Genomic DNA, 22,623 nt, shown 5'->3' on the forward strand with positions numbered 1-22,623 from the left:
ACAGCCTGTGGAGAGAAACCCTTCAGGTGCACTCTGTGCGTGAAGGCGTTTGCACGTTCATCAAATCTGATGAATTTGAGAAACTTTTCATTACATCATGAATATATTAATAAGTATAGACGTGTAAGTCACGTGTGAATTCCTCTGTGCCTGACGTCTAGATGGTGTGGATATTCTTTTTTCTGTCTGCAGCTGACTCTTCCTCTGCAGAATTGGTCTGATGGAGCAAAGGCACTCAGCGCAGCTCGGTACGACAAGTCAACAATGCGACCAGCGTGCATACAACACGAATCGGACTGGAAATTTGACACGGCACCAGAGAAGTCACACAGGAGAGAAACCCTTCAAATGTACTGTGTGTAACAAGGCATTTGCATGGCCATCAGTTCTTCAGACCCACCAGAGAACACACACAGGAGAGAAACCCTTCAGGTGCACGATGTGCGGGATGGCGTTTACACAGTCATATAATCTCGTATTACACCAGAGAACACACACGGGAGAGAAACCATTCAAGTGCAGTGTTTGTGGGAAGGCATTTTCATGGTCATCTAGTCTTATAAAACACCAGAGAACTCACACAGGAGAGAAACCCTTCAAGTGTACTTTGTGCGGCAAGGCGTTTTCAGATTCATGGCATCTTGTAACACACCAGAGAACACACACGGGAGAGAAACCTTTCAGGTGCACTCTGTGCGGGAAGGCATTTGCACGTTCATCAAATCTTGAAGTACACCAGAGAACACACACGAGAGAGAAACCCTTCAAGTGCAGTGTGTGCGTGCAGGCGTTTGCACAGTCATCTGCTCTTAAAACACACCAGAGAACACACACTGGAGAGAAACCTTTCAAGTGCAGTGTGTGCGTGAAGGCATTTGCACAGTCATCTGATCTTGTAAAACACCAGAGAACACCCACAGGAGAGAAACCCTTCAAGTGTACTCTGTGCGGGAAGCCGTTTGCAGGTTCATCAAATCTTCGAAGACACCAGAGAACACAAAAGTATCACAAGGAGCGGAGTCGGAGTCTGAAATCAGCTTGTGAAAGTCAAAGTGCCGCAATGAGCCCATCCCTCATGAAACAAGAACCAGACGAAAATCCCAGCTTGGACACTTTTAAAGGTATAAAGGTGGAATATGAAGAGGTGATGGTGAAATGTGAAGAGGTGATAAGCGAAGAAGTGAAGGTAAAATGCGAAGATGAAGATTCAACTCCAAAATGGGACCTTCACATCGTGAAGCAGGAGGAGAATTTTGACTCTTGAGTCAGAGTGAGGCAACTCCCAGCAGTTTGTGGAAGTGGAGGTGTGGGTGGACTTGCTCCTAGACAATACAAAGTCAAGTGGAGACCCGGTAGATGTGTAAGCCAGATACGATGTTGCTACAATACATGCACCTTTGTCACAGGCCTTTAATGACTAGAATGTGAAGTTGAACTCTCATTTCTTAAGTTCATCCTGCAGAGTAAGGGCGGCCAGTGGGTTGGGTAGATCTCTAACCAGGAGCAAGAGCCAATAAGCTCCCAAGCATTCACTATGTTATCATAATAATTGCATTTACACCGTGCTTGCTTAACCGCCTCAGCAACTCGGAGTTTTGTGTCGTACCTCGTCTGAAACACTCGAAGAGCATCCCCAAGTAGCAGCTGCCCCTGTGTGGCACAAGGTGGTGGCCCTGCACCGGCCTGCATGTGGACAAGAGCCTGTCAGTAGGGGGCGATGATTGATGTGTCATCTCAGTTGTGTAGTTTGTAGGTAATGTTTAGAATTTGCTACATTTTCACTCAGACGCCAGCATGCAATGGCCTACTCGTTTTGAATGATACAATAGTATGTTTTACATTCACTGTGAAGCAGACTGTGCAACTTTTTTTAAAAGCTTCTTGTTAATACGATGTAACGTGATGCATTATATTTCACTGCAGTAATCCAATTTTGTTAATATGCCTGTCAATAATTTAGAATGTATACTTGTCAGGTTTTGTGCATACTTGTAACATTTGATCTATAATGGTCAAATATTGAATAAGTTATGTTAGGACAAAGTGTGTGTCTGTTTGGAAGTAACCTGTACAGAGAACTCAGGTGAGACCCGTTGTTCTTGTGATACAGGTCAAACGGTGTTTTTGTGATCCACGAACTTTCTGGAGCAACTCATTGTCTTTGAAATAGGTAGCACACTCGGATCATTCATCAGTTACAAGGCATACCACTTAAAAGTTACACGTATAGGAGGAGGTACATTCTCTGCAACACGAATTTTAGTTTTGTCTTACGTGTTGACGTAGATTTTGTCTAACTGGGACTAAAAATGCTCCTTGCTGATTCACGTCTGGATGTTCGTAACCATCGGTTGAAGCAAACCCCACTGCTGTTGTTGAGATGAATTGTGTTGTGTTTTGAATAAGATAATTTTATTTCTTCATTAAAAGCTTGTATCAATTTACATCGGGAAGACTTCGTTGAGAAGGACATTTCGTGTGAATTTTCTCTCAACGTTAAGTAGACGGCCTTGCCGGGGGTTCGGTTCGATGCGGACTTTCACCTGGTTGGGATTGCGGGATCGAGATAAGGCGACAGGGAGCTGCTGGCCGTGCGAGAAGACCGCCGTCTGCAGATCGATTCCAACGTAATTGAACGTCTGTCCCTGCGCCTCCATCGTCCATGCAGGGGGTGCGTAGGTTTGCAGCGCCCCCTGCATGAAATCAACGGAAAGTGCAGCGCTCATCACAGATAGATAAAGTTGTGCGCTTATATTTGAAATATTATTTTATAAGGTGATGTTCAAATCGAAAAGTGTTTGGCCAGTTGATGATTTCAATCAGATTGATTCATTTATTATGCACCGCATATCTGAGCTTTTGTGGTCCTGTTGAGCTAAAGTTGGAAAAAGTCCGTGATTATAACTTCGCTCAATATTGTAAACGTGTTTCTATTATTTAGTTATTGTTTAATACAAATTACTTCAGATAATGGGTTTCAAGATGTACTTGAATGGCACGTTCGTTGTTCCGGTGTTTAATGGCTTGGACGTCGTGGTAAATGGCTTCCATCGATGTGGAAGTCAATGGTGGATGATAATTTGACATTTCGGTGTTGATTTGGAGTAGATTGTTTAACTGTTGCATACCGGGTGGTGAAATGCTTTGCCGAGTACCTGAACTGTTTGACCAAGTGAATTCATGAAGAGTTCGATACGAGTTTGAGCGTTAATATTCTTGCGGAACAACAAAGGTCGGATATTTTAAAGATTCCTGATCGTACGTTTATTGCGACAATGTTCAAGGGGAACACGTGTGGAGGAGAGTTCCGGGTGAAGTCTCCCCTTACCTGGCAACCATGGTGGCTGTCCGCTGATCACTCTCACTCCGTCACAGCTACGAGCTGTAGGGACAGGATTCTCCACCCTGGCGCTGTTTTAATTCACAGCACCAAGACTGGAGATCCTCATCCCTGCAGTTCCCTCCTGTTGTGCCGCAGCATTTACCGCGTAACGAGGCAACGTTTTCATGAGCAGTGCGTTCCACTACACCCACACGAGCGAACCATGTGCAACAGTGTGCGTACATACAGACACGAACAAACACGCGGGTGCACATACACACACGAGCGCTTACTTGCAGACACGGACGAGTGGAGATGCACGCACGAGTGTGGTCACCACCTGGCTAGCTACACTAGTCACGTGATAACTAGTATACTAAACTATCCACTACACTATACACTACACTATACACTCCACTATACACTACACTACTATACACTACACCAGGGGTGTCCAAAGTTTTTTTAGTGAGGGCCAAATACAGAAAAAGAAACAAAAGGCCAGGCCACACACTTGAGGTGACATTGACACATGAATACTGTGTGTATTTCTAACTCACCTATAATGTGAAGAAAATTGCACTCAGTGGGAGCAGTGATGCTGTCCTTTGGATTGAAGGATGGCTGACATGTCAGGAGAAAGTTTGGTGGTTGAGACACGAAGGACTTCACAGAGATGGCTGTCAGTCATTCTGGTTCTCAGTCTGCTTTTGTTCTGATTTAACAGAGAAAATGTTTGTTCACATATGTATGTTGAGCCGAACAGGCTCATCATTCTTTTTGCGTGGCGTCTCATCAGAGGAAACTTGGCATTATCCAAACTGATAGAAGTCAGGGAGGGAGAGAAGCTGATGTTGACTCTTCAGAGAATCATCACATTGCATTTCAATCAGTTCTAACTGCAGACTCTCTTCCACTTCTGCATCCACCAGGAAGGGGGTCAAGAACAGCTTGATTTGTTTTTCAATGACAGAAAAATCTTGGAAACGCTGGTTGAATTCTGTCACGAGAGATACAATCACAGACACATATTTCTCCTGTTTAGCAGAAAGGTCGGCCTTTGGAAAAGCATACTTGATTTCAGACAGCGCAGGGAAGTGTGCAGCATTAAAGCTCCGTAGTGTCTCAAATAGGCGGAGCTTTGCACAGAAGGCTTTCATGTGCACATACAGGTGTGGCACCAGCTGTTCTTTGCCTTGTAGGTTCTTGTTCAGTGTATTCAGATGATGAGTAAGATCAACTAAAAATGCCAGGTCTGCCAGCCACAGAGGGTCACTCAGTTCATGAAGAGGTCGGCCCTTCTCTTTCAAAAACTGGTCGATTTCTGATCTCAGCGAATAAAACCGCTGCAGCACAGAGCCGCGGCTGAGCCAGCGCACATCAGAGTGGTAGAGTACATCCCCGTATTCAGCATCCACATCAGATAGGAAAGCTTGAAATTCTCTGTGGTACAGTCCTCTAGCTCGAATTATGTTGACAGTTTTTACAACAGTGTTCATCACATCGCCCAGCTGGACAGTCTTGGCAGACAGTGCTTCTTGGTGGATTATACAGTGCATCCTAAGAGCCTCACCTCCGCTCTCTTTTACCTTGGCGCACACCATCGATGCCATTCCTTTGCGCTCGCCCGTCATGGCCGGAGCTCCATCCGTTGTTACTCCACAGAGCTTGTCCCATTTAAGCCCCATCTTTTCAACTGCCTCTGACACAGCTTAAAAAATATCTCTACCCGTCGTTGTGCCTTTTAGGCTCATCATATCAAGCAGTTCCTCCGTACAGCAAAAATTATCATCTACTCCCCGCAAAAAAATTAACAGCTGCGCGGTGTCTGTGGCATCTGTGCTCTCATCGCATGCTATCGAGTAAAAATCAAAAGCACAAGCTTTGTCTCTCAGCTGAAGTTTCAAGTTAGCTGACAAGTCCTCGATTCTCTGCACCACTGTATTTCTGCATAAGCTCACGCTGTTGAAATCCTGCACTTTTTCCGGGCACATTATTTCTGTGACTTTGATGAGGCACTGCTTTATGAAATCACGGGGGGGGGGGGTGGGGGGGGGAGCTTGATCATATATTTGATTAATACAAATAGGGTGTACATTTAGATGCATGTCTGGATTAGAGATTAAATATAATTAAGTCTGGCGATTATGTTTAATGCAATGGGCAGTTGGAATAAACATGTTGGTGCTGGTGGATGAATGAGTGATGGACACACGCATGAGTGGGCAAACAAGCGAGTGAGTGGGCTTGAAGGCAACTGGCAGGGAAGTGATTGGATTGGTACAGTGAGTGGTCAAATATGTAATAATTGAGAGGATCAGTGATTCAAATTGTTGCTAAATCCGAGCGTTGTTCCAACCTCCCCAGACCATCCAACTTCAAACAGAATCTACTCCTTTGTAACAACATGGACGGACAAATCAAGTGGGCTGAGATCTTGGATGACTATGAGGGTAAGTTCCCTGATACCTGCATCACGTGGCATATATGCAGAGGAGGGTCCTTGATCAATTAATTTTAGTAGACATGGCTTGGTGGTGATGGGAAGACGTAATGATCGAGTGTGGCAGAGACGATGGGTTTAGATCTGAGTTTCAGCCATCCTTGTTTAAACAGATGTCTCAAGCTTATGCATTTAATAGTCTCAGCATGCCCACAAAAAAATGACTTGTAAAGTTTTACTGCTACGTGATGAATATTTCTCAATAGCAGGTCCTGTTGTGTGCTAAGAGGTAATTACAGGGATCTTAAAATTAGTTCTGTGAAACTCCATGTCCTTCGTTCTCTAATTCATTACTCGTCCTTTGAATGAATTTTCTGTTCTTCGTAGGCCGGGAGTCGTCTTGCCAGTCGACCTCATGGGGGGACATTATGGATAATGTGGACCCTTTCCCAGGCCAAGGTTACAAGCATCGCTCCCCAAAGGTGTGTATGGGATCTGTGGGGTCAAACACAACATTCTCTCCAAAACTAGCACAGTGTCATCACACCATCACACCAAAATATCACTAAACCATCTCTCCACATCACCTTTCTCATCACACCACACCACCATCATTTAAATACTCCATCATAGAGCCTCATCATGTCTCTATACCATCACAAGACACCATCTCTCTAGAACATTCCACTACTTCACTTCTTCATAAAACAACACCATCTCCCAACACCATCACCCAATCTCTCGACCATCCCACTCATGCAAGCACTTGAAGTGGTCATTTATTAACAATGAAGACAGAATGATATAAATCAGTCACATTAATTATTTATGTTAGTTGATTGGAAGTTGCCATTCCAGTTGCCCATTATGGGCACTGCAGTGAAATTTGTCATCATTATGGGCTTCCAGATCGTTAAAGTGGAACATGTGGAAACTATTGCCAGTGATGATTGTTGCCAACATATATCAAATCTTCACAGTCGATCACAGCCTTAAGTGCATGTATGGAGTTTGTGAGGATATTTGAGGATGTAACATGGATTTTGATTCTGTAGGGGTTTGGGATATTTAGACGTTATGGCTACACGTACAATGTGATCAAAGTATTGATGGATAAGGCCTTATGTTAACATCAGGTGATTGTGTATATTCATGTGTGTGCTAACCAAGTTTGAATGAGTGAACGTGGATGTCTGCATCTGTACACAGATGTGTGAGTATGTATTTGCATGTGCATGTCTGAATATTCCTGTGGTTATCTTTGCTTGAACAGAAGATAATTGGGGAGTTGAAAGACTTCCGCAGGGTGAAGCATCTCCAGGAGGAGAAGGACCTTGCAACGGAGAAACGCCTCATGGTAGAGGAGCGCCTATTTGAGGTGCAGTGGCTTGCCAGGGTGAAGTGCCGCAAAGAGGAGAAGTGCTTCCGAGACTATCTCCTCAAGAGGCGCCTCGTTAAAGGGAAGTGCTTCACGGATGCGAAGCGTCTTTGCGAAATGAAGTGTCTTGAAGAGAACCGTCTGGAGGAGGATGAGGAGAAGAAGTGTCTCACCAACATGAAGAGCGTCAAGGAGGAGAAGCGCCTCTTGGAGGAGAAGCACCTTGATGAGGAACAGTGCCACGTCAGGACTGCTACCACCACCGCCGCCTTTCCGCACACCGTGCACCTGAAGGGTTTCACTCCCTTGTGTGTTCTATGGTGGGTCTGAAGAACTGATGGCCAAGCAAATGTCTTCCCACACACAGTGCACTTGAAGGGTTTCTCTCCTGTGTGAGTTCTCTGGTGCTGTGTCAAATTTCCAGTCCGATCCGTGCTGTATGCACGCTAGTCGCATTGTTGACTTGTAGTACCGAGCTGCTGTGCTGACTGCCTTTCCTCCATCAGACCAGCGCCAGCTGCAGACACAAAAAAATAATATCCACACCATCTACACGACAGTATCGAGGCACAGAGGAATGCATATATAGTCACATGTGACTTACACGTCTATATTAATATATTTATGATGTAGTAAAAACGTTTCCCAAATTCATCACAGGGCTGTGATGGCACACAATGAGAGGGCAAATGGTTATAAACATGCCTGGAAGTCCTCGTATCTTCAAAATGAATGTTCACCCAAAACTCCGAGTACACAATTTCGGCTGTCTGGCTACAAATGGAATATTTATGAGAGCTAAATTCAGCTGACATAGCAAAAGATTTTGAAAACAATACTATTTGTGTTAGGCAGAAATGCATAAATTAATGTTCAATCGCAACTTAGAGGTGTGAATCCAGGCTCAGATGTCCTTAAATGCTGGGATGAACAGTTCCGACTTCAGCTGCATGTGTGTGCTGTGTTAACTTCCTGTTTCCATTCTTAAAAAGAGTTCCAGAGGAAAACAAAAGTAAACTATTGTTATGATATAACCTCCGTGTTCAACAGATTTAATAGACGTTACTGCAAACACAAACTGTACACTGTCACTGGGTAAACAGGCGGTGGTGTGTCTAGAATCACGCCTGGCCACCTTCATCTACTTGGCATGAATGCTTCCTCACTGCACCAAGTAATTGAGGATCAACGAACATATCCGAGGCTAACTGGAGTTTGCGTGTCTCTCTCCGTGGTGAGATGTTATCTACCTCACCTGGTGTACAGGAAGTCGTGGGTTCGATCCCGACCCTGACGCCTGCTGTATATTTGGAGTTTGCGCGTCACTCCGTTTAGCGTCTTTGACCGATAGACATTGACACACGTATTCTTGGTTCTTTCTGTAAAGTTACGTAGATAGAAAATAACAATAACAGATAATACAATTACATTAAATAAAGACTACTTGTGCTGCGATCAAAACGTGGGTTTTTTTGCTTTATTTACTATTTTTTACGTTTGTTATGTTATTTTTATTTTATTTTCTATCTACGTGACTTTACCGAAATAACCAAGAATATTAATTCCTGCAGTCACCAAAGTTTTAAGTCAAAACATTCACACACGTTGACAAAGCCTCACCTTGTGTTGTTGTGGGTAGGTCGCTTCTGATAACAAGAGCGGTATAGCAGCTCAAGCGGGCTTGGCCTGGTGAAAAAGAAAATAAAAACTGCATGAATATTTACAATAAAACAAAGTTACAAAGTGGCGAGCCGGGTGAAGACAAATTAAACTTAAGCGAGATAAAGTAAACGCAATCAGGCGAGGGCAGGAGGCAAGGCCCCGCGTGGCTAGGCCCCGCGTTGTAAAGTTCCAACCTGGACATCGATTCCCATGCTCGCTGCTACTCAACTGACATCCCTACGAGAGAGAGCGAGGCTCTACCTTGGTAAACAACAACAGCAACCACCACCACCACAACGACCACCACCACAACGATGAGAATTTCTCACCTCGGATTTCAGTGCAAGCGCGCACAGGGCAGCTTCCTGTTGCCTAGCGACAGCAGGAAGTAGTATGACGTCACTTCCCTCCCAAGAGCGGCTCTGTACCTGAATAAATTATGTTAATGAGGCCGGCCCATATGTGGAGGGATGGGGGCGTGGGCGCTGAACCCGTCGCAATAAAATCGAGACGGCTTTAACGGTCACATTATGTTAATGAGCCGCCAGTCACTGGGCGTAGCTTTGCCCAAATAAGGATTGCCACTGGAAAGATATCGGCAGTGACACTGGCGGAGGTGACGTCACGTTCAAGAGCACGGTGGAATACCTTGGTGACATGACGTCACTAGCGAGGTACACCTCACCCTGGCGTTTCACGCCGATGACGTATGCAGAGTGGTGACGTCACAGAGTTGGAGTTTAAGCTGATTTAGATTAATTTTCCATTGCTCCCTCCCTTTGGTGTGTGAGCTCAGCAACAACGTGGACATTATTGTGTATACACTGTGTGTGTGTACATATATACACTGTGTGGACATACACTGTGTATACACTGTGTGCGTGTACACTGTGTGTGTGTACACTATGTGTATACACTGTGTGTCACTGTGTGTCGCTCTGTGTCACTGTGTCACTGTGCCTGGCACAAGCGTCGTGGTGACGTCACCGCCACTTAGTGGCGAATTGCGGTTGTTGTTGTGTCACTGTGTCACTGTGTGTACACTGCGTGTGTACACTGTGTACACATACAGTGTGTGTACACTGCGTGTGCACACTATGTGTCACTGTGTGTATATACACTGTGTGTGTACCGTGTGTGTACACTGTGTATACACTGTATGTGTGTACACTGTGTGTGTACAGTGTATACCCTGTGTATGTGTACAGTGTATACACTGTGTGCGTGTACAATGTGTGTGTACACTGTGTGTGTGTACACTGTGTATACACTGTGTGTGTGTACGCTATGTGTGTATACACTGTGTGTGTGTACACTGTGTGCATGTGTACACTGTGTGTACACTGTGTGTGTACACTGTGTGTCCGAACCCCCGGCAAAGGCCATCTACTTAATGACGAGAGAAAATTCACACGAAATGTCCTTTTCAATGAAGTCTTCCAGATGTAAATTGATACAAGCTTTTAATGAAAAAATAAAATCATCTAATTCATAACACAACACAATTCAAAGATGTTTCATTTTAAAACTTCAAAACGGAGCATGGGGTACTTGTGTGAATGTGTCCTTCGTGTGCAAATGTTGTGACTTTCCTGGTCTGAAGGCCGTCAATGTGTTGGACCATTATTGGTGCACAGCCTCTCAACAACAGCAGTGGGGTTTGCTTCAACCGATAGGTAACGAACATCCAGACGTCAATTAGCAAGGAGCATTTCTAGTCCTAGTTAGACAAAATCTACGTTAACACGTAAGACAAAACTACAATTCGTGTTTTAGAGAATGTACCTCCTCCTATACGTGTAACTTTCAAGTGGTATGCCTTGTAACTGATGAATGATCCGAGCGTGCTCCCTATTTCAAAGACGATGAGTTGCTCCAGAGGCAGACGCTTCGTGAAACACAAAAGTACCCTTTGACCTGTATCACAAGAACAACTGGTCTCACCTGAGTTCTCTGTACAGGTTACTTCCAAACACACACACACACACACTTTGTCCTAACATCACTTGTTCAATGTGTGACCCTCAGATAATGTTACATGCACAATCAGACAAGTATTCATTATAAATCATTGACGGGCATATCAGCAACATTGAATTACTGCAGCGAAATCGACTGCATCACGTTACATCGTATTAACAAGAAGTTATTTTACAAATACGCACCGTCTGCTTAACAGTGTATGTACAACGTACTATTGTTGCGTCATTCAAAACGAGTAGGCCGTTGCATGCTGGCGTCTGGGTCAAAATGTAGCAAATTTAAAACATCACACTACAAATAACAGATCACGGCGTTTCGATGGCAACACAAGCAATCGTCATCAGGTGGGACAAGCACAGCAGCAATAAGAAGAAACTGCTGGAGTAGGCGCCTACTACTTCAGCAGTTTCTCTTGCTGTGGTTGTCCCACCTGATGACGATTGCTTGTGTTGTGATCTAAACGCCGTGATCTGTTATGTTTCTACCCACGTGGTGACTTTACCGAAATAACTCAAGAGTGTGCATTCCTGCAGTCACGAAAGCTTCGAATGAAGATTGCCTACAAACTACACAACTGAGATGACGCATCAATCATCGCCCCCTACTGACAGGCTCTTGTCCACATGCAGGCTGGTGCAGGGCCACCACCTTGTGCACAGTCATCCGATCTTGTAAAACACCAGAGAACACACACAGGAGAGAAACCCTGCTACTTGGGGATGCTCTTCGAGTGTTTCAGACGAGGTACGACACAAAACTCCGAGTTGCTGAGGGAATTAACCAAGCACCATGTAAAATCAATTATTATGATAACATAGTGAATGCTTGGGAGCTTATTGGCTCTTGTTCCTGGTTAGAGATCTACCCAACCCACGGGCCCACAAAGTGTTCAACTTCACGTTCCTGTCATTAAAGGCCTGTGACAAAGGTGCATCTATTGTAGCGACATCGTCTCAAGCTTACACATCTACCGGGTCTCCACTTGACTTTGTATTGTCTAGAAGCAAGTCCACCCACACCTCCACTTCCACAAACTGCTGGGAGTTGCCTCGCTCTGCCTCAGTCAGAATTCTCCTCCTGCTTCACGTTGCCTTCATCAATGTGAAGGTCCCATTCTGGAAATGAATCTTCATCTTCACATTTCACCATCACCTCTTCATATTTCACCTTTATACCTTTAAAAGTGTCCAAGCTGGGATTTTCTTCCGGTTCGTGTTTCATGAGGGATGGGCTCATTGCGGCACTTTGACTTTCACAAGCTGATTTCAGACTCCGACTTTGCTCCTTGTGATTCTTTTGTGTTCTCTGGTGTCTTCGAAGATTTGATGAATCTGCAAACGGCTTCCCGCACAGAGCACACTTGAAGGGTTTCTCTCCTGTGTGTGTTCTCTGGTGTTTTACAAGATCGGATGACTGTGCAAATGCCTTCACGCACACACTGCACTTGAAGGGTTTCTCTCCCGTGTGTGTCCTTTGGTGTACTTTAAGCTTTGGTGAAACTGTAAACGCCTTCCCGCACAGAGTGCACCTGAAGGGTTTCTCTCCCGTGTGTGTTCTCTGGTGTTACAAGAATATATGAATCTGAAAACGCCTTGCCGCACAGAGTTTTCCCGGTGCCAGGAGATTGGCCGACCCCCCACAGGACAGGTTACACTGCGGTGCCCCTAAATTGGCTGAAGATTTTATGGGCGCAGAAGGGAAAGGTTCACTGGACCAACCGCGATGAGTTACTCACGACCTTGGGATAGGCGGAGTGTGGAGTAATTGGCCAGAAGAGCAGACCAGTGGGTTAGAATTAATGAGCACGGGAGGACAATGGGTGAGCGGCAGCAGACCCCGTGGCCCTCCATTTAGACGGCGCAGGTTAAGCGCGCGATTGGCCGCGCGGTACAATTCCACCCTGGGCCTTTTAAGTTTAGAGAATGAAGGTGGGAGCCCCGGGACGATTGGGGCAGTTGTCTTCAACCTCCGGGCAATCCAGACCCACTGCCTGCCGTCCTGCCTCCTCGAGCCGCTCGCAGCGTCCATGTGATGCCAGCGAGTGCTGCTATGAGGCAGCGATAGGCAAGGGTTTCGCTTGTCCGTCTCCCTCTGACTCTCATAGCGTCCGTGCGATGCCGTGAGAACAGCTACGAGGTACATGGTAGGACGTTTGTGTAACTGGGGTCATAGGCAGAGTTAGGCTAGGCTCTCCTCACAAAATATTCCCCCTCCAGGTAGCGGGTTTTTGTGCCGTTAATAAACTTTAGTTCATTTCTGTGTGTGTGGGTAGAGCCTCGGCGTGGAGTCTGTGATTTTTGTGGGGAGACGGTGTGCATGAGAGGGTGTGTGCGGGGCTGCAGGGTTTCGGTGTGGGGCCCACTTGCTGGCACTCGCGCGCACCTACACAGCGTGTGCATAGTAAAAACAGCCTTAGCGGCGAGGCGTGCACCCAGAGTCCTGCCGCAGCCATCCCTTTTTCGTTATCATTAGCATTGGTACACAGCGGATTAGGGCCTCGCCACGGTACATTCCAAATCCACTCACTCACATGCTCACTCACCCTCATGCAGAACAAGGGGAGTACATTCCAACTCCACTCACATGCTCACTCACCCTCATGCAGAACAAGGAGAGTACATTCCAACTCCACTCACTCACACGCTCACTCACCCTCATGCAGAACAAGGGGAGTACATTCCAACTCCACTCACTCACACGCTCACTCACCCTCATGCAGAACAAGGGGAGTACATTCCAACTCCACTCACTCACACGCTCACTCACCCTCATGCAGAACAAGGGGAGTACATTCTAACTCCACTCACATGCTTACTCACCCTCATGCAGAACAAGGGGAGTACATTCCTACTCCACTCACTCACTCACCCTCATGCAGAACAAGGGGAGTACATTCCAACTCCACTCACTCACACGCTCACTCACCCTCATGCAGAACAAGGGGAGTACATTCCAACTCCACTCACTCACACGCTCACTCACCCTCATGCAGAACAAGGGGAGTACATTCCAACTCCACTCACTCACACGCTCACTCACCCTCATGCAGAACAAGGGGAGTACATTCCTACTCCACTCACTCACATGCTCACTCACCCTCATGCAGAACAAGGGGAGTACATTCCAACTCCACTCACTCACACGCTCACTCACCCTCATGCAGAACAAGGGGAGTACATTCCAACTCCACTCACATGCTCACTCACCCTGATGCAGAACAAGGGGAGTACATTCTAACTCCACTCACATGCTTACTCACCCTCATGCAGAACAAGGGGAGTACATTCCTACTCCACTCACTCACTCACCCTCATGCAGAACAAGGGGAGTACATTCCAACTCCACTCACTCACACGCTCACTCACCCTCATGCAGAACAAGGGGAGTACATGCCAACCCCACCCAAAAAAGCACACGAGTCTGGAATCGATCCCAGACACATTCTGGTGCACCACTCTGCCCCCCAATAGAGCGTGATTCAATTATTTCTGTCAATATGTAGCGTTGACTTCGGATGCACCTCATGTAACTCCTGAACCCCGTTAAATTGGTTGTGTTGGATTGTTGCAGCCAACTCTCTGGGAACCAGTTCCTTCAACAAAGTGCGGGCTTGCGTGTGGCGGTCTGAGTGTCTGGAGGCAACTGGAATTGGACTCTGCGATGCCTGTAATGTGAAGGTTTCTGGTCTTTTTCACAAATGTCCAGCAGGGGCGGATCAAGTTACAACAAGCAATACAATTTTGTTAGGAGTACAAAATAGAAAAAAGTAATGCAAGTCACTAAAAATGTACGACTATAAATATAGTATCTAAGTACAAATTAAATGAGTACATACATGCCTGCCGATGTATCAATACCGAACGCAAGCTAGGGCAAGGCAGTAAAACACCAACAAAACAGTCCCAGACCACACCAAGACAACACGCAGTCATTTAATTAAATGTTCTGATCTGTGTTCTGACTTTAATGCTTCCTAACTTGTATTCTCCTGCAAGAGATGATGACATTCTAACTTGCAACGTTCATCAGCTAGCTGAGACCAGGCCAATGTGGCTTTGAATGGTGTCCTAGATGGACACCCACCACCGGAGTGGAAAATCTTACAGATGTCAAGCATATGGTCAACGGGCAGATCACCTCAACGGTAGGTCCTGGTGTCAAGGACATGGGCTTGCATTCGGTGTTCTGTTACTATATAGTCCAGCAGATGTCCCTGCTTGGACCCAGTGTGCATCCATGATGCTGTGTGGATGCGCCGATGCCGGAACAGCGTGTTGGTAAGCCCAGAGTGCCGCATAGAAGTCTAGCAGCCTCCTACCGTTGTTATTGAGCTGTTCTGGCCGATGCCTTCCAATCACTTTGGCCCAGATGCCAGTGTCATGACCCACTCAGGCATTAAAGTCACCCGACAGGATGACTCCATCCCAAGGGGCGACTTTAGCTAGTACTTGTGACAGGTCATAGAAGGCATCTGACTCACCGGCCTTGCCTCCATCCCTCCACTGGAGTTAATAGTCGGTGGAGGCGTAAGCAACCACCCTTACCATTCCTCGTGTTTTGTTTATGGGAAGGCCAGACCATAGAAGCCTGGGACTTACAGTTTCCTAAACCTCAGCGCCATGCTCCCACACCTGTTGTATATATGCCTCTTCCAAAAAAATGTTAGTGTAATATTGTCTATTTTTATATCATGGCTCCTTGGAGACAAATATGCGTTCCCTGCATGCTGAAGCTTGGGAAAACCAGATGACGAAGCCAAAACAGCACTATAATGAGAAACGGGTAAACATAATACAAGAGACATTGATCAGATGGGCATGATGAGAATAACCAGAGCTGAGGAAGGCCTTAAAGCCGTCGAATATTTCGCTTCTCAGGAATAAACCTAACTCATGTAGCAAAAGGTGAAACGTTAATGAAAGGCCATAAAGGAATAACTCTTCCATGGGCAAGAAGTGACTCAGGGAATTTCTGAGAGAGCAAGGGAGGACCCATGGCAAAACACCATAAACTCACTGCACCCGAAGGCAAACAGAGGACAAAGAGACGAGAATGTCCCTTGCTGTTTCACTCTCTGAATTAACAAACCCGAGTGCCTGGAAAGTTGAAACGTAAAATTGCCAACCGCTGCATGTGAATATTGTTAAACGTCACGATTTTAAATGTTAACTTTTGTGAACGGATACATTGTTACATGACAATACAGAAGGTTTTGACTACGACTAGTTGCATGTTTTATTAACATCCACTTATCAATATGTAATCAGCGTCTCCGACATGGGTTAAACTTCAGTTGTATTTATTCTCAAGTTGCAGTACAGCACGTGTCTCCCTGCGCAGCTGGCTTCTCTCTTGCTCCCGGGACGGCGGCGCACGCTTTGCCTCCCGCCGCCGTGGCACTCACTCTTTCTCCGCCTCGCCGCTGGCTGACGGCGTGTCGGAGAGAGGGGAGGCTCAGCTGGTGGAGCCCGCCACGTGGCCGATGGGTGGTAGCGCAGGTGGTGACGACGTTCGGACCCAGGCTCTTCACACCGACGACCCAGAGTCCTCTGCTGCTTCTGCTTATATCCCTCTCGGCGGTGCTAAGCTCCGCCTCTAGCCACGCCCCTCTCGGAACATTTTAGAGGGCTCTCGAGGCTTCCCGCTAGCTCTACCCATTTACCTTTCACCCAGATGGGATCCCCCTTACTGATTGGATGTGAGACAACATAGCACGTGTCTGCAATAACCCCCCGGTCGTCCTGTAGGTGGCGCACTCTCATTACAAATACATAAGTGCCATGATATCTGGGTTAAGCATATAAACTTGTTAACGACTTATGGAAGTTTTGTATTGAAGTATTCTACCAAAGGATCATCCCTAAGATAAACACGTACAAATTACATATATTCTCCACTCTCACTCACTCTTCTCCTCACCATCCTCCTGTCACTCACCCTTCTCCTCACGCTCACTCACCCTTCTCCTGTCACTCTTCTCCTGTCACTCACCCTTCTCCTCACTCTCACCATTCTCACTGTCACCCTTCTCACTCTCACTCACCCTTCTCCTCACTCTCACTCACCCTTCTCCTCACTCTCACCATTCTCAATCACCTTTCTCCTCACTCACTCTCACCCTTCTCCTCACTCTCACTCACCCTTCTCCTGTCACCTGTCTCCTCACCCATCTCCCTCAGGGCAGTAGCGGCCCGAGCACGGCTCTGCCTCAGGGCAGCATCGGGGGGCGTACATGTTTGGGAGGGGCTCATCTCTGCTTGGATGGTTGCTCGCGGTCACGTGACACACTTAAACCAATCCGGGGGCGTACATGTTTGGGGGGGCGCACCCCTGGTTGGCTGCTTGCTCGGGGTCACGTGACGCACTTAAACCAATCCGGGGGCGTTAATCACAGTCACAGAATGACAGGACAGATCTGTGATATTATATATGTAGATAAAGAATAGTAATAGCATTTTGCTGTATATGTTTAAAACTGGTTTGCAAGATTGATAATACGTGATAATGATGATTTCTGCTGAATAATCCATCGTGACCTATCTAATGCAACAATTCAGCAATGTAAACTCCATGTATTGTTTAGGAATACATTAACATGGCTTTATAATTTAAAATGAGTTGTATGTATCAACAGCTGGTGTTGTTACATATTCAAATACACAACTATATACATTTGGATGTATAAATATATTCCTACTGAATCTATTATAATGTTTAATGTGAGTCTTTACTAGCTCATTTGGCCCAAAACACACCTGTCATTCAAATTATCACTCAAATTAAAAGTTTAATATCGTATGTACATTTTTTTTTATCACCACAGGATTTACTTTTTAAAATCCTGCCACCATCCTCTGGGATTTGACTATCCTCCGTGGACACGAGTCATGAAAACAATAAGCTCATTAGAGACTGGTAGAACATGCACACTGAACATTTATTTAAATAAATTTGTGCCACATTTTAAATGTTTTAACCTGAAAACATTTCGAGTGGTACTCCCAAAAGCAATAGAAATAATTAGGATTGGTTTAAAATAAACCAATGTTAACTTCCCTAGCTTCCATAAGACATACCAATACAAACCCTATTGTGCCCTGGTGGATTAAAATGCAGAAAAAAATGAAGATAACAAATTTTAACTGTAAGCGCAATCATAAGATTAGCAAATAAATATGTCCCATACATTGACCACATTCGCAAACGGAAAACTCACAAACACCGGTGTTTAACTTAAATTGCAAGACCGCAAAAAACGCAAGACGACAATCAACGCCGCCGCCGCCACCGCCGCCCGTTGTGCCTACTCATTCCAGAAGACCCTGTTGAGGACCTTGTTGACATTTCTGATCAGAGTGGCATTGTATCTCCACAGCGTGAGGTCCACGACCAGCGAGTCGAGCGCCAGGTCGGGCTGCTCGGGCGATCGGTAGTGGTGCGTGATCGCGATGTCTCCGGGCACCATCTGCGAGATGCCCAGCGCGTTGAGCGTACTGTGCACCGACGTCTGCAGCACCGCGCGTGGGTTCAGGATCATCTTGGTCGGGTTGAAGACCTCCGGCAGGTTTGGCTCCCGTCTAATGTGGCGCATGATGTTGACGCCCGGGATGGCGTTCCACGCCTGGAACTTCGACCCAAACTCTTCCGATACCGTGTAGGGAAACACGTGGTTTTCGAATGTGTAAATGTCGGCGCCGTACTTGTCGTTCAAGTACCGCATGAGGTCCTTCCAGTTTGTGTGCTTCAAAGGGATGATCACTTCGTCGATGTCCGTGAGGACCAGGTAGCGCGTGCTCTACATGTGCCGAGACACGCAGTCGTTCAGCGCCGCTATCTGGCCATAGTAGTGCAGCTCGCCTGGGTGCTCGGGGTAGTGCCACCCTCTGGACACCCACACGTAGTCCGTGATGGGCCACTGAACGACCTCGACGAGGCCGGTCTTGATGTAGTAGAGGAGCACTTTGTTCAGCTCAGAGCTGCAGCTTGTGTTGTATACCGTCACGCGGCCCGCACCCAAGATGCGGTACATTTCGATCGCCTGCACGAACTGCAGGACGTTGCCGTAGTTCCCGAAGAGCGTGGAGATGCAGACGCTGAATTCCTGTGTGAAGGTGGGGGGCATGTAGAGCCGATTTCGCACGGGCATGAAGACCCACTCGGCCTCCTCCTCGTCCGGTATTGTGCGCATGCGCTGGACGGACACGTGTCCCGGCTCGCAGTCCAGCGGCTCCGTGCACAGGAAGTCGGCCGTGCCGTACGGGAAGTCAAAGTGATCCGAGTGGACGTAGGCGCTGGCGGTGACCGTCAGGATCTCCGAGTGCCCTCGGCAGCAGAAGTGGCAGGAGAGCACGTCCGGCTCATACCGGTTGGCGATGCCGATGATGCGTGTGCTCTGACTGGCCTCGCGCTGGTCGTGGTACGCCGACACCAAGAATATCTTGGTGTCGCGCACGCGCATCATTGACGTGTTCTGCAGCGCTCCCCGTTGCCCGCACAGCGTCACGTGGTTGATCTTATCGGAAGCAGACCCCGGCTTTGGCCTGAAGACGGACGAGTTGCCGAGTGCGTCGAGGTCGCGAACGAGGAAACCCTTCCAGCTGTACATGTACCAGACGCTCAGCAGCAATGAGACGCTGAGCAGCAGCAGCGAGAGGAACAGGACCGGGAGGCGTAGCTTCATCATCCTTCGAGGCGTGCAAGGAGACAAGACGTCTGGATCAAATCTCTAGACCGCCGTCTCGGGACGAAAAGTCTGATATCGCTCGGCCTGTGATTACATTTACGTAAAAACACACACACACAGAGCTTCGCGTTAAAAATGCACAACACTTTACACAATTCCATTTCAGGTAAACCTCACAGAAAAACAAAAGCTCTCCAAAATCAAAAGACTGTATTGGCTTCAGGGCGGATATGTACAGGTACAACTCTCTGCAAGTGAATGCAATATTTGACGCTTGTGTTGCGCCCGAAACGTCATGATTTAATTTAGTTGTTTTTATTTTTGTTTTATTTTATTTTTACATACGTGACTTTACCGAAAGAACCAAAGAGTAACCATACGATAACCTGGATATAAGCATGCGTTAAATGTATTACTAAACAATACGCTCCCAGCAGCACTGAGCCTGCAGCTGTCAGAACGGTGAAATTGTTTTTTATTTCTCTCAATTTCAACAGATGATCTAAATAGTCGTGGCCAATAATAATTCGTTTTACGCAAACGTCAACATATTTCTTTGGTGTTATTTTAGTCTTAATACTGGCCAATACTAATTATAAAATCTATTGAAATTGAGAGAAATACAAAATATTGTCAACCAATTACACAGCCACCACCACAACCAGAGCCGCAATCACCACCACCACAGCCACCACCACCACAACCACCACAACCAGAGCCACCACCACCACAGCCACCACCACAGCCACCACAACCACCACCACCACAGCCACCACCACCACAACCACAGCCACCACCACCACCACAGCCACCACAACTACCACAGCCACCACCACAGCCACCACCACAGCCACCACCACAACCACCACCACCACAGCCACCAACACAGCCACCACAACCAACACCACAGCTACCACCACCACAACCAGAGCCACAACCACCACCACCACCACCACCACAGCCACCACAACCACCACCACAACCAGAGCCACAACCACCACCACAGCCACCACCACCGCAACCACCACCATAGCCTCCACAACCACCACCACTACAACCACCACCACAACCACCACCACAGCCACCACCACAGCCACCACAACCACCACCATAGCCACCACAACCACTACAACCACCACTACCACAACCACCACCATAGCCACCACAACCACCACCACAACCACTACAACCACCACCACAACCACCACCATAGCCACCACAACCACTACAACCACCACAACCACCACCATAGCCACCACAACCAGCACCACAACCACTACAACCACCACCACAACCACCACCATAGCCACCACTAACACGACCCCAGGCCGCCACCACCGCACCTGCCAGTCGAGGGCGCTGTGCTCCTGCTGCTGTTCCTCTCCGTAGAAGCGCCGCTTCGCGTCGCCCTTCGGCTCGCACGCGAAGCTCAATGCAGCCCGCGGGCACCGGCGGCAGCAGCAGCAGAGGGCAGCAGCAGTAGCAGAGGGCAGCAGTAGCAGAGGGCAGCAGTAGCAACAGAGGGCAGCAGTACAGAGGGCAGCAGCAGCAGAGGGCAGCAGCAGTAGCAGCAGCAGAGGGCAGCAGCAGTAGCAGCAGCAGAGGGCAGCAGCAGCAGAGGGCAGCAGCAACAGAGGGCAGCAGCAGTAGCAGAGGGCAGCAGCAGCAGAGGGAAGGGCCGCACCCGATTCAAGAGCTGAATGGCTCACAGGGTTATACCAAATACATGGAACTGGACTGAGGCCGCGTTGCCGCCAGCACCACGTGCTTCCTGCTGACCTCTGACCTTGCCGCGTGCTTCCTGCCGACCTCTGACCCCGCGCTTGAACCACGACCCCGCCGATCTATGGCTGATTGTGTTACGTTATATAAAACATAAATATACCATATACACTTCGTATTCACAATGTACAGCTAAAGTTGACAGTGTAAATGTATTACAATATTCTTAGTTCTTTGCGGTAAAGTCAGGAAGATAGAAAATAAAAATAATAAAATAACATTTTCGAATAAAAATAATAAATTGAACATTAAAAAAAATCATAGAAGCGATGGTTTCTGCCTGTACATTTTGCGTGCAAACAGTTGCTGAGTAGAGGCCCAACGTGCGAGGCGGCCAGGCACAAACAGCACTCTGATGGGAGCTGTGGTTGATGGGAGTGGAACGCGGTCCTTGATCTGAGCCAGAGTTGTGATTTGTTGCACGTGTGACATTCAAGGCAGGGGTAAGCCTGTGGTCACAATCCTGCCTTGTGCTCAATATGTCAATGAGCCAGCAACAAACAGTGCACTAGAAGATGCAAAAGAGAAGCGTCAACACACTTCCTGCAATAAGCAAGGTAATAAGAACTTAAGAAAAGTGACGAGGGGTATTTTATGTTTATATTTGGTGTTTGCAGTTTCTCCCCGTGGTCCGGATTTCCCTCCGCATTTTTGAAACATGCATTTGGAATATTTGGCTGCTATAAATGTCCACCACACACAACATAAGCACACTTCGCTGAGCTATAATGTGTGGCCAGATTGCTCACTTCTGACAAAAATACCTGCCTGTGTGTAGCTCAGTGGGGCCTTTCCTGGTGAAATGAAAGATAGTTCAGAGTTTAGTTTTAGTTTATTTCAAAGTCGAGCAGTGGGAGGAAAGAAGGAGAGAAAGACTGCAAAAATGGGCTGACTGTGTGAATTGTGGGGCTCAACATAAAAAAAATCGTGTTCATGGTGACAGAACGTCTCGAGAGCGTGTGACCAATTTTCTCAGAATGCACCAGGTCATCAAAACACTCAGAAGCTAAGCAGGTTTGAGCCCGGCTAGTGCATGGATGAGTAACCACCGTGTACAAGAGGACTGGGGCAATGCGGTGTGGTAGGAGAAGGCAGTACAGGAAAGTTCATTGTTGTAGCGTTCTTCTACGCTCCCACTTCATACGCACCCCCATTCTCACCAACCCGCACTGACCGGCGCGATGAAATGTGTTCAAATAACGCACGCGGACCGCTCGGCATGGGGAGGCATTCATCCCGCAGTTGATCGACGTAAAAGAACAGCGGATTAACATGATGGGGGCAGAGAGAGAGAGAGAAGTTGGTGTTGGAAAAAATGTTTCAGAGTAAAGCCAGAAGTGAGCACCACAGTGTGTTGAGGAGCACACTAC

General features: G+C 47.2%; 2 protein-coding genes and 1 long non-coding RNA gene across 3 annotated transcripts; 1 reads left to right on the plus strand and 2 right to left on the minus strand.

Moving 5' to 3' along the window:
* Positions 1-196: 196 nt before the first annotated feature.
* LOC142911147 (uncharacterized) lies at positions 197-1,600 on the plus strand. The gene has a single exon (XM_076060235.1). It carries the CDS (start codon positions 221-223, stop codon positions 1,262-1,264), a length of 1,044 nt encoding a protein of 347 aa, XP_075916350.1. The 5' UTR covers positions 197-220; the 3' UTR covers positions 1,265-1,600.
* Positions 1,601-6,528: 4,928 nt separating this feature from the next.
* On the minus strand, positions 6,529-8,831 carry LOC142911148 (uncharacterized). Its single transcript, XR_012933327.1, has 2 exons — positions 8,764-8,831; positions 6,529-7,660 (listed from the first exon to the last, which is right to left on the minus strand). It is a non-coding gene; the product is annotated as an uncharacterized LOC142911148 (long non-coding RNA).
* Positions 8,832-17,706: 8,875 nt separating this feature from the next.
* Positions 17,707-21,258, minus strand: LOC142911149 (beta-1,4-galactosyltransferase galt-1-like). Its single transcript, XM_076060236.1, has 2 exons — positions 20,815-21,258; positions 17,707-19,555 (listed from the first exon to the last, which is right to left on the minus strand). Exon 2 carries the CDS (start codon positions 19,469-19,471, stop codon positions 18,584-18,586), a length of 888 nt encoding a protein of 295 aa, XP_075916351.1. The 5' UTR covers positions 19,472-19,555; positions 20,815-21,258; the 3' UTR covers positions 17,707-18,583.
* Positions 21,259-22,623: the final 1,365 nt, after the last annotated feature.

The sequence above is a fragment of the Petromyzon marinus genome, unplaced genomic scaffold, assembly GCF_048934315.1.
Source record: "Petromyzon marinus isolate PM22_M1 ecotype Great Lakes invasive population unplaced genomic scaffold, UKy_Petmar_22M1.pri1.0 PM_G_Scaffold_17, whole genome shotgun sequence".
NCBI lineage: Eukaryota > Metazoa > Chordata > Hyperoartia > Petromyzontiformes > Petromyzontidae > Petromyzon > Petromyzon marinus.